The sequence below is a fragment of the Herpailurus yagouaroundi genome, unplaced genomic scaffold (genome assembly GCF_014898765.1).
Source record: "Herpailurus yagouaroundi ecotype Mexico unplaced genomic scaffold, PumYag 183, whole genome shotgun sequence".
In the NCBI taxonomy this organism is placed as follows: Eukaryota; Metazoa; Chordata; class Mammalia; order Carnivora; family Felidae; genus Herpailurus; species Herpailurus yagouaroundi.
Genome location: NW_024412414.1, coordinates 10,074,372 through 10,087,071, shown reverse-complemented (window position 1 = coordinate 10,087,071; position 12,700 = coordinate 10,074,372). Strand labels below are relative to the sequence as shown.

Here is a 12,700-nt window from a genome sequence, read left to right as displayed (position 1 = left end):
CTGACTTAATTTTTGAACACTGACATAAAGATGAGCCATTTCTTTCAAATGACCCGTCTTTTGGGGGTCTTCAAGGGCTGGGGAATCAGGATGGGATCCTGATGAAGGGACATCTGGTTGAGAACCATCGCTTTAGAACAAGGTGCTCTCCTGACAAGCGAAACTGTCGGGTTTTTCGGGACCACCAACCGAGGCAAACGCCCCTGCCTCTGCCCCATCTACTGAGGCACAAAGAAGCAAGGTTATAGTAAGGTTCCTGGCCAAATGGTTTTGCTTTCTGGAACAAAAATTCCTGCAAACTGCTCACACATCAAAGTTGTCAAGTATCCAATGGACATGAAAGCTTTACAGCAAACAAAATACATACATGTCACAAAGACATTTCTTTAAAAGAAAACACAATGGAGAGAAACAAGAGGAGAAGGAAGCCTCCTTTAGCAGATACCAGTTTATTCGACATAGTGCAGGATTCAGAGCATCTGATATTCCACGGCCAACAAGATGTCCTACTTCCCTATTATAAAATACTGGATACCCTGAATAGAGTTAATTCAAGGTTTTCTTTCCTCTTCTCCTCCATCTAGAATTAAACGTTTCTTCGTGTAGCATACATTTCACATTCACCGAAGGCTTTGGGGAGAGGGGGGGATATAGGGCTTATAACCGCCCCCCTGAACCAAAGGCACTTAATGTTAAAAGATAAAGCACAGTAGAGTCACCCCACAGACATTCCTGCATGTTCAGACTGCTGAACTTGAGTGCACCACCAGGGGCCCACGTGGGATTCATCCTAACCATGTAAAAGACACTGATTTCCTTGAAAACACAAAGTGCAGTATGAATATAAAGACTCATCACCACCACCTTTTCCACCACCCCATCCTTTTCTCAAAATAATACATAAGAGAACTCTTATTTTACATGATTAGTATTACCCAAGGTTCACACATGGAAAAAAATAGCTAAAAAATAATCTGTCATAAACTCTTACTATGAAATCACAATAGAATCTAATATACGCGTAGAATTTGTCGGAGAAGGCCTCAGAGATCATGCTGTGCATCCCCCCCACTGGATAGAGGAGGTCATGGAGGCTCCAGAAGGTCAAGTGTGGGACCCTGAGGTCTAGCCCTGGTGGCAGAGCCTGGGAAGAACCCATGCCTTCTGAAGTTTCGCCCAGGGTCTCCTTCACCCCCTTCCTCTTTGAGAGACTCTCCAAACTCAAGCACAGCGATGATCTCCAGAAGTGCGGCACACCATAAAGCACGCACACTGACACAGGTCAGCAGTCTGGTCCCACGAGGCAGCTCCTTTGGCCCCTGGGCAGGTATGTAACCCAGCTCGGAGTGGGGATTCTTCACTCGAGGTTGGTTGTTCAGCGTTCTGAGGAAAGCTAAGGGCGGGGCAGATGCGACTTCTGGGCGTAGGAAGGCTCTTCTTGGCTCTTAGCCCGTGGTGGGCTGACGGTTGGCCGCACAGCGGAAGCCCAGGTTGGAAGCAGAGCTGTCGGGTGTGTTCTGGCTTCGAGCGGCACAGCGGTACCGATAGCAGTAGGACTGCATAGAGACGAAGGGAAAGGGGAGAGTGCTTAGTTTCTCGCTTAAAGGCTCTAAACTGACAGATGCATGTTGCACCCGAGCACCAGCTACGGGGAAGTCATGCCTACCTGGAGACAGGGCTTCCCCGCGCCCCGCCCCACCCCAAACACCCCCTCGGGCCTACTTAGCACGTATGTTTTGAAGAGGGCAGCACGTCCAGTTTGACCAGTAGTTACCTTATAAACAGACAGAGACACGGTGCAAGGATGCTAGTACCAGCATTGCTTAGAACAGTTAAAAAAAAAAAAAAGGAACAACCGATGACTACAGAGGTTATGCACATCCACAAGCTGGATTACTCAGCAGTCATTAAAAGTCATGTTTTTTATGTAATACTTAATGACACAGGAGATTCTCGCGATACACACACAGTTAAATGAAAGAGTCAGAATGCAAAACTGTGTGTGTGGTATGATCTCAAGCTACACAATTATATACGTCAAGGAAACAAGACTGATGATTCAAAACGGACCACAATATATTTGCGCAGTGGAGTTTCAAATTTCCCACAATAAGTGTATGTTACTTTTATAATTTGAAAAGTTATTTTTACATTTACAGTATATGACATTAAAGCAAAAAGTAAAGCTAAATGGCAATCAAGGAAATATTAATTATGAGTACCATTAACATATTAAATATTCAACAGACTGACAAAAAATAATTTTATTTAGTTATTTTTAATTTACATCCAAGTTAGTTAGCATATAGTGCAATAATAATTTCAGGAGTAGAATCCAGTGATTCATCCCCTACGTATAACATCCAGTGCTCCTCCCAACAAGTGTCTTCTTTAATGCCCCTTACCCATTTAGCCCATCCCCCCACCCACAACCCCTCCAGCAACCCTCAGTTTGTTCTCTGTATTTAAAAGTCTCTTACTTTTGTCCCCCGCCCTGTTTATTATTTTTGCTTCCCTTCCCTTATGTTCATCTGTTTTGCATCTTAAATTCCTCATATGAGCAAAATCATGTGATATTTGTCTTCCTCTGACTGGTTAATTTCACTTAGCATAATGCCCTCTAGTTCCATCCACGTAGCTACAAATGGCAAGATTTCATTCTTTTTGGTTCAGATTGGCAAAAATTAAAAAACAAGCCTAGGAACATAAAAAGTATGAAAGGCTGTGAAAAACATTTTTTGAAATACACTGCTTTTGGATTGGCTACACACTGCTGTGTGTGTGGATGTTTTGTATCTGTTTTCTTTTACAGGGACAGAGAACACATATATACATGTGCACAAACACACACACACAGACACTGAGCACCTAGTACACGTCAGGCATGTTAGACACTTCAAGTGTTATTTCATTTAATCATAACAGCACAGAGGAATTAAATGAGTCATCCAAGATGACATAGTTGTTGAAGGAAGCAGAATTCGAACCCAGGTCTGACCATGGTGCATGTGCCTCTGAGGCAAGATTCTATACTCCTAGATGGAAAGACAGCACATCTCATGCTCCTCTCCCACCTCTAATGCATTCATCCTGCATGTACATGCATACTTGCACAAATAAGAAGGACTAACACTCATGGATGGGCACCTAGTAGGTTTCAGTGAATAACCACAGCTGACTTAAATACATCAAAAGTTTCCACATTCCAAAAACAACCATGCACAGAACTTTCATATCCTAGGACTGTACTTTGATCCAAAATAACAGAGAATGAAAATAAACTAGTTATCTTGTGTAGCATGAGCATTAAGGCTGAGTCGGCCCAGTGAAACTAAAGCCTCTGCCAGGTAGTTACAGAAACTACTACACAAAGAAACTTTGGGACTCAGGAAGGAGAGATCATTGCGGGGGGCGGTGGGGGGGTGGGGGAAATAGGTCTGCATGAAAGAGGTTTTTATTTTTTTCTGAATTCTTACTCTCCTTTCGCAAACAAAAGGTGAGTGTTTCTAACCTGCATAAAAATGATCTCTTGAGGTGCCTGGTTGGCTCAGTTAGTTAAGCTGAGATCTTGATTTCAGCTCAGATCATGATCTCACAGTTGTTGAGATTGAGCCCCTCATCAGGCTCTGTGTTGAGCATGGAACCTACTTGGGATTCTCACTCTCTCCTTCTGCCCCTCCTCTCTCTCAAATCAAAAAAACATTAAAAACATTTCTTAATTAAAAATAAAAAAAATTATCTCCAAAGCTGCCACAGAAATTCTCCAGAGTACATCTATCATAAAAAGAAAGACACAGTGGTTTGTCTTCCATAGATAGTGAAACAGTAGCAACCAATTTTCTCATTTTCCCTGTGGTCAGTGAGGAATATAACATATTACCAATACTCAGGCAGAGAGAGGGAAGATGAATAAAAAAATATACCTGGAAGAGTGAAAAGCTGATGGCATCTGCTATACTGCCTGTGCCTGGCATGCAGCTCTAAAATGTCTAATTTATCACACAGGGGGATGCAGCAGAAGTCTCATCCCACAGAGGCCCTACTCACCAGGCTGCTGTCAAGCAGTGCTTTGGTATTTCTAGAATCAAACTCCGGGGGACAATCCAGGACTCTGTGCTACCAACTATGTGTAGTGAATTTGATACTGGAGCAAGAATCAAATTCAGGGAGAGGCAGGCATCTAGACATGGACATTCTTGTTCCATAACTGCACCACACATGGCAGAAAACAAGCAAGCACTTCCCGATTGCCTGTTGTGCACAGCCTAGAGGAAGCCTGACCGTACGCATGGTCCTGTCCTGCTGCAGATCACAGGCTGGTTGTGGAAACAATGGCTGTACATCAAACGGTTATAAAACAGGCTAGGGTTATAAGAGTCTGAGGTTTTTTGTTTTTTTGGGTTTTGTTTTGTTTTGTTTTGTTTTACTAATTCAGGTGAAGGAATTGTCCCTTGTAGAATGCCAAAGTCTTTAGTAAAGACTTCTAGAAGGCAAAACCGGGTCATGGCTGGATTGACATAATTACAGCAGCGGTCTTCTGACTTGAGTATACATTTAAGAATAGCCTGAAGACAATCAAAAAGAATGAAATCTTGCCATTTGCAACAATGTGGATGGAACTAGAATGTATTAGGCTAAGTGAAATAAGTCAGAGTAAGACAATTATATAATTTTGCTCATATGTGGAATTTAAGAAACAATAAAATAGGGGAAGGGAAGCAAAAATAACAGAGGAAGACAAACCATAAGAGACTCTTAAATAGAGACAACAAATTGAGGGTTGCTGGAGGGGTGCTGGATGAGGGGATGGGCTAAATGGGCAATGAGAATTAAGGAGGGCCTTGTTGGAATGAGCATGGGGTGTTATATGTAAGTGATGACTCACTAAATTCTATTCCTGAAATCATTATTACACTATTATGTTAACTAACTTGGATTTAAATTAAAAAAAAAAAAAAAAAGAATAGCCTGAAGAGCTTAAGTACCTATTCCCAGGCCAGACACCTAAAGGTTCTAATTCAGTACATGTGGTGCAGAGTCCAAGAATTTGCATTTCTAACAAGCTTTTAGGTGCTGCTGATGCTATGGGACCAATAGGCTGCAGTTTGAGCAGCAATGATTTATAGAATTCAGAAAGGAAGAAAGAAGGTATATTAAGTAGAGAAGACAATGACATCAGAGGCATGAAAATGGAAAAATTCAGGCAACTTAAGGGGATAGCAAGGCCATAGCCTGGTCATGTCAGAGCAGGGTTTATTTACTCATTAAATATTTGAGATTTCACAACATGCTAGATGCTATTCTGGGCACGAGGGATAAGATGGGGAACAAGATAGACAATGCAACTGTCTTCAAGAAGCTTACATTCAACAGGGATTAGTTAGACAATAAATGAATGGATAAATTCAAGATGGTTTCTGGTAGTGGTCAGCTTGGAAGAAAGTAAAATAGGGAGAGAGGAGTGGCACTGACTAAGTGGCTACTTTAGACAAGGTGTCCTGGGAAGGCCTATCTGAGGTGGTGCCAGATGAGCTGAGTTGCCCAAAGGTTTGGAGAACAGTAATTCCAGGCAAAAGCAATCACTGTATAAAGACAATAAGTGATAAAAAGCAGGAAACATGGGTAAATAGGATGGAGTTACATTACAGGTGGTCTTCTCACCAGAAAGAATTTGGGCTTTATACAAATGGAAATCATGACAAACATTGCACTAATTTATGAAAAGAAAGAGCAAAATCCAAGACGCATTAGCGATTTAACCTCAGGTAAAGCCTTTCTCAATCTGTCCCCCCATCGATGAAATGGGGCTATTAATGGGAAAATGTCAAAATGCTTCATCTTGGGGCGCCTGGGTGGCTCAGTCGGTTGAGTGTCTCGTCTCACAGGTTGTGCACTGCTAAGTGCAGAGCCTGCTCGGGATTCTCTCTCCCTCTGTCTCTGCCCCTTCCCCACTCGTTCTCTCTCTGTATATAAATATATAAATAAAATAAACATTAAAAGACATTTTTAAAAATCCTTTATCTTCTCTTGACATAAAAAAGCAAAGCATCAGACACATGGAAGTTACTGTAACTGTTACTTTATAATGAACATAACACTCTTAATTATAGAAACTAACTTCGTCTTACCTGACATTTTGGGGTTCATCTGCTTTCTCACTAAAACAAAAGCAATAGCCAGCTTCTCTACAGGTCTTAAAACCTTATGTTGGAAAGATAATACTGCCAGTATCCGAATATGGATTTACAGCTGACCCTTGAACAACATGGGTCTGAACTACACAGTTCCATTTAGGTACAGTTTTTCAATGAATACAGGACTACTGTAAATGTATTTCCTCTTCTCCTTATAATTTTCTTATTGTTTTCTTTTCTCTAACTTACTTTAAGAATACAGTATGTAAGGGGAGCCTGGGTGGCTCAGTCGGTTAAGTGTCCGACTTCCGCTCAGGTCATGATCTTCTGGTCAATGTGTTTGAGCCCGCGTTGGGCTCTGTGCTGACAGCTCAGAGCCTGGAGCCTGCTTGAGATTCTGTGTCTCCCTCTCTCTCTGCCCCTCCCCCACTCGTGCTCTGTCTCTCCCTCAAAAATAAATAAGCATTAAAAAAAGTTTTTAAAGAATACAGTATGTAATACATATAACACACAAAATATGTGTTAATCAACTATGTGCTTGATAAGGCTTCTGGTCAACAGGAAGTTACTAGTAGTTAAGTTTGGGGAGAGTTAAAAGTTTTATGTGGCTTTTTAACTGCCTGGGGGGTTGGTGCCCCTAAGTGCTACATTGTTCAAGGGTCAACTGTGCATTTGCTACATAAATGCCAAAGGTATTTGCTATAAAAATGGGAAAAATGAGGAATATGTGTAGGAAGGCATGGGACTAAGGTCTTTGTTGGATGGCATATTTCTATATGCAACTTATCCCTCAAATTATATAAAAAAACTATTTTAAAATAAGATGTTGTCCATATGCCACAAAACGCAGGCTGTAACAACTCTGACAAACCATGCCTGCCTGGAGCACTGTGTTCAGAAGGAACGTGAGGCTGTGACATAAGATAGTAGAAAAAAGATCCATGATACGTAAGAGATTTTTACAACAGCCGTATCTGAAGACCCTGGCACATAATGAATAATTCCATTGGGGGGGGGGGGGAAGAAATAGAAGTGTACCAAAAAGTGTGGGTAAAATACTATCAACAGTTTACTTCAGGAAGCAGGATGAGTGGTTTTTATTTTCATTTTTATGTTTATTATTTTCTAATTTTCATGTAATGAATGTTTGCTTCTGTAAAACAAACAAGCTTAAAATCAGTGACAACAAAAAGAGCTAGTCTTTATGAGATCACAGCAGACCCTAAAATCTTCCATTAACCTAAATGGCTGTGAAGAATTGAGCCCTAAAAAGCAAGGCTCACTGTAAATTAAAGTTTGGGAGGTCAGGACCACCATAAGAGAGACCGTTCACATCATCATTCCATTTCAAATGAACTCATTCACTCAGCAAACATTTATTAGTAAGTAGTTCATTTTAAATTCGAATAATGGGCAACTAATGGAACACATATTTAAAGCAGAAAATGGCCTGATTTTAATGTCCTCATTGCTTTTCCTTTTTTTCCAACTCTACTTTTAGCACCAAAAATGGTTATTAATGATGTTAGGTCTTTGAGTGGCTGAAATATGGGTCATTTTACTAATTAAGAACACAGGTAGTGGCAAGGACCTGTATTAGCCCCTTTTCATTAAAATGGATAATTATTGTGTAAAACTGATCTCAATATCTACACTAAGAATGTGATCCTGGACTCAGAAACAATCCATTTAAGATAATGACTTACCAGCCTTGGGGCTCTGAAGTCAAGTGGGAGAGCAATATGGTTTTTATGAGAAGATAAGTTTCAGGAATAAAGGGAAGTTTTAAGGAAATTATAGCTCATTGTGAAGAAAAAGAAATCATTATATAAAATCACCTCAGCAGAATCCTGGTCTCTCAATTTCACATACACTGCTCTTGCCATTGACAACTAAATCAACTCCTTTCTTACTAATCTTGGTGTAAAATGGCAGGAGAGTGAGGATTTCCTCCATATTATGAGTTGGGATAAATACCCCACAGGGATTAGTCTAACAACGTCCAAGAACAACAGCTAATATTTCTTGAGTACTTACTATATGAACTGTTCTAAAAAGTTCACATGTATTAATTCACTTAGCCCTCCCACTAATCCTCTGAGGAAGGTATTATTCACATCTGCATTGTATACACAGGAAACATTGAGGCACAGAGATGCTAATAGTGTGCCTAGGGTCACCCGGTTTTGTAAGTGGTGGATCCATGCCTTTTCAATCCGATTTCAGAGTCTAGGCTCTTAACCCAATGCTGTGTTGACTCATAGTTTTTCATTCTGTGCTCTCTTCTCATTACTAAAGCTGTACTTCAGATGGACTTTCAAAAAGTTATGAATAATCATCAGAGCTTACTTTAATCATGCCAACTAGCTCTGGTCCGTGATCAAAAGTAAGTCCTCTTCTAAGCAGGGTGATTTTTTTCGAAATGAACTTCAACATTTCTTTTTCTTTACAGCAATTTCCTTTCTTTTACTGATCTTCACCTATGCCGAAAGAATCATTTCAAGGATTCTGCCTCTCAAGTTAGTTCATTGGTTGGCTCCTTATTCAAAAGGAGAGGGGGAAAAAACAATCTAATGATAACAAACATGATGGTTAATGATGATGGTATTAGTCATGCTTATATACTTGGTCCATTCTTTACTCATAAGAACCATACAGTAGGTGCAATTATGGTGTGCATTTTACAAACGTGAAAACTGAGGCTGAGAAAGGATAAGTAATTTTCCTAAGACAACAGACTAGCAAGAAGTTATAGAACTCCAACTCAGATCTAATTTCAGAGTCTATAGCTCAATAATTTAATAATAGCTGCCACTCTTAATCTAGTGGAAAGGATAAGTGCTCTGAAAGCAATTCACAGCCAACACTGTGTTGTTTCTCCTGACAGACTGATGTTAATTACCTCCATCATCTACAATTAACTTGACCAAGATCCTAGAGCTACTGTTTTGTTTTGTTTTGTTTTCTGAAAAATCCCATGGATCTAACCATGTTTTGTTACTCTGCTATTCCTCTTCTAGAATACTCTATCACTCTGAGCATAACTAAATTAAAATTTATCTTGCAAGTAGATTAAGAAAAGCTAAAGATATGTAATATAAGCTCTAAATGAAACCCTAAAATTTTAAGACAAAGAGTTTTAGCTAATAAACCAAAGGAGAGAATAGAGCGATAACAAATGCTTAACCAAAAGAGGTCAAAAACAGAGAAAAGAAACAGATGAGACAAAAAAGACTAAAAATATCAAAAGGGCAAATTTAAATTCAGCCATATCAATAATCACATTAAATATAAATGGACAAACAGCAGGGCAGAGATTTTGCCAGTAAATTCAACAACTCAGATGAAATAAACAAATTCCTTAAAGACACAAATTCCCAGAGATTAATCAAGAGGAAATATAATCTGCATAACCTTGTAGCTATTAACTAAATTAATTTTATGGTTACAACTCTACTCCTAAATGGTTTCCCTGGGGTGGGGGAATTCTATCAAACATTTAAGGAAGAAATACTGCTAATTCTACATGAACTATTCCAGAAAATTGAAGATAAGGGAATATTTACCAATTCAATGTATAAATCCAACAGTACACTGATACCAACACCCAACAAGAAAACAAGAGACCAATACCAATCATGAACATATATGCAAAAATGCTCAACATTTTAACAAACTGAATCCATAATTTATACATAATATAATACATCATACCTCATGATAATACATCATACCTAAATTAGCACACTCTAGGAAGGCAAAGATGGTTTAACATTTGAAAACTGAAAATCTATGAATGTATTCACCATATTAACAGGTGAAAAAGAAAAACCATACAAACATCTCAACAGCTGCAGAAAAGGCATCCAGCAAAATTTATATCTATTTCTGATAAAAATTCTCAAGAAGCTAGGAATAGAAGGAAACTTCCTTGAACTTATACAGAACATCTCTGAAAACACTATAGCTAATATAACTAATTTTGAAAAGTTGATTTTTTATCCCCTTAAGATAAAAAATGAGGCAAAAATGTCTGTTCTTACCAGTCATATTCAATGCTATACTGAAGGTTCTAGCTAATGCAATACGGCAAGAAAAAAGTAATAAATATTTTAAAAGAAGTAAAATTGTCTATATTCACAGATGATATAACCAGCTATGCAGAAAAACCAACAGAATCTACAAAAACATTACTAGTACAAATGAGTTGACAAAGGTTGCAGAACACAAGATAAACCAATTATACCATGTATATTTATTTATTAAAAACATGTATTAGGATAAAAAATATTTTAAAATAATAAACTGAGAAGCTTATGAAAATACAGATTTAAAATAAGCAAATAATATTAAATGTTAAAGTAAACACATTCATATGCATGGCAATGAAATACATTTAGTGTTCACACTTAAATGTTTTTTACAAGCTTCATTTTCTCTTACTTTCTTGAGGGAAAATCTTCTGGTCCTCAATTCTTACACAGTAAATGGATTCTCAATTTTTAAAAGTGCCATATGTCAGAAACACAACTGGAGGTAATTAAGGTTTTGAGATACTATTCTTCAAAGAGAAATTCACCTGTTTTTCATGTAATTCCATTTCCCCAGTAAGAAGATTCAATATACTTGAAGTAACAGCTTGAATAAGAGAAAAAATCTGGGACTAAAGACTAATGTATGTGAACATTTAAAAGTACTGAGTGACCTAGGGCAATGTTTTTATTTCAAGTTAAAATTAGAATTGTAAAGACAAATTTCTATGCATCTTGTTATAAATGTAGGTGTAAAGCATAAAATAAACTCAATTATAAACCTCACTTAAATAACTGAATTAAAATTTTTAAGAAATACAGAAGACACACATACAATCTACAGAGATTCTCTTAAAAACATTTTTTTATGTTTATTTATTTTTGAGACAAAGACAGAGTGTGAGTGGGGAGGAGGAGACAGAAAGGGAGACATAGAATCTGAAGCAGGCTCCAGGCTCTGAGCTGTCAGCACAGAACCCGAGGTGAGGCTTGAAACCACAAACTGCGAGATCATGACCTGAATCAAAATCAGATGCTCAACTGACTGAGCACCCCCAGAGATTCTCTATAGACTAGTGGTTTCCAAACTTTGCAGAATGTTTTAAACCCCTTGAGACCTTTACAATACTGAAGCCCAGGCCACACTCCAGAGAAATCAAAATGAAGTGAGTGGGGAAACAGGCAACAGTCTTTTTTATGGATCCCAGATGATTATAACATGCAATAAAGTTTGAGAACCACAGTTTTAAGGTAAAGTTTGATAGTACATCCATCGTTAAATTAGTAACTTAACATGGAGCCCTGATAGGTTGTTTTAAGTCTCTAACTGCCTGGACTGACTGAATTACCATAGGAAACTTCTTGTAATAACCATCTGCAAAATGCCATCTTTGCATAGGGATAGAAAGAAGCTCAAGTGTTGGAGATACTAAAAATATATGATTTAAAGAAAAAAGGGAGAGGTGGTATTCAATTTCCAAACTCCTTAAAAAGGTTATTCATGAAACACCAACTCACGCTGACTACCCAAGAACAACCAGTTCTGACACTGAAATCATAGCCCAAAGAGCAGAAACACTCTCTGAGATTGATGCTTATTTCATAGAGCACACCCATTATACCTAGAACATTTGTGATGTTTCCATTCCAGTACAGCACAATCCACCCTCCATTTCTAACCCTACCTTAATCTCCACAGAGTATCCAGATATAATCTCAAATAAATTAAGGGTGTACTTCCAAATAAGCATGCTGGAAATAGTATATAGCCCACCCTGGTTCAGGGGACAATAAAGGTCTCTCAAAGGGATCAAGTTTCAACAGATGGAATTTGGTTAACAAAAGATTCACAACCTCTGCTGTTTTTCCCCATGCCTGTGTCCCAATTTGAGATGACTATTTTTTTTTTTTTTTTTTTTTTTTTTTTGGTTTTGATGAAGATAGGTATATATTCACAGAAGTGATGGGACATTTTAGGGCTAATGACAGTGGTTCCATTAATGAGCTGTGAGTACACCAAAACAGAATGTAATGACCTGACTCACCTTATGGCACATGTAGGATCCACCTTTCTTCACCCGGTCTTTCCCAGAAGGGGGGCCTTTCTGTGGATTAAGAGAACTCATTAGCCCAGAGAACACAGATGCTCCTCAGAGACTGGCCGAGAGTTCATTTTAGTCCAACCAGCTCTTCCACAGCTGCCTTAACTTTCTACGTGCTTTTCCACCTGTGGGCAGAAAACCCCTGAACCCATGCACCTTCCCAAATGCCCACCTCTCCAAATCCTACCCATCCTTTAAGGTCCCGCTCAGGTTCCCACTTTGATAAAATCTTTATGACTATAGTAAGCAATCTCACCTCTAAACCCCGGTAATAGCATTTCTCACCTAGATGACTAACAAGCTGCTTGGCAGTATCTTTTATATCACCTTCTCAAGCTGATATGCAAATTTATCCTGCATAACAACTGACTTGTTCAACTAGACTGGCTAGTCTCTTTGAATTATGTTTTTATAATCCTACTGTGTAACACCT

The 12,700-nt window shown here is 38.7% G+C and overlaps 1 protein-coding gene across 1 annotated transcript in view; it reads right to left on the bottom strand.

Annotated features, from left to right (window-relative positions):
- Positions 1 to 429: 429 nt before the first annotated feature.
- SUMF1 (sulfatase modifying factor 1) overlaps positions 430 to 12,700 on the bottom strand; it is a 95,974-nt gene continuing 83,703 nt past the window's right edge. The window contains exons 8-9 of the mRNA XM_040492114.1: positions 12,211 to 12,270; positions 430 to 1,556 (exon numbers count right to left, since the gene is read on the bottom strand). Of these exons, the coding sequence (XP_040348048.1) occupies positions 1,446 to 1,556; positions 12,211 to 12,270 (171 nt within the window). The 3' untranslated portion in view covers positions 430 to 1,445. The remainder of the gene's footprint in view (positions 1,557 to 12,210; positions 12,271 to 12,700) is intronic.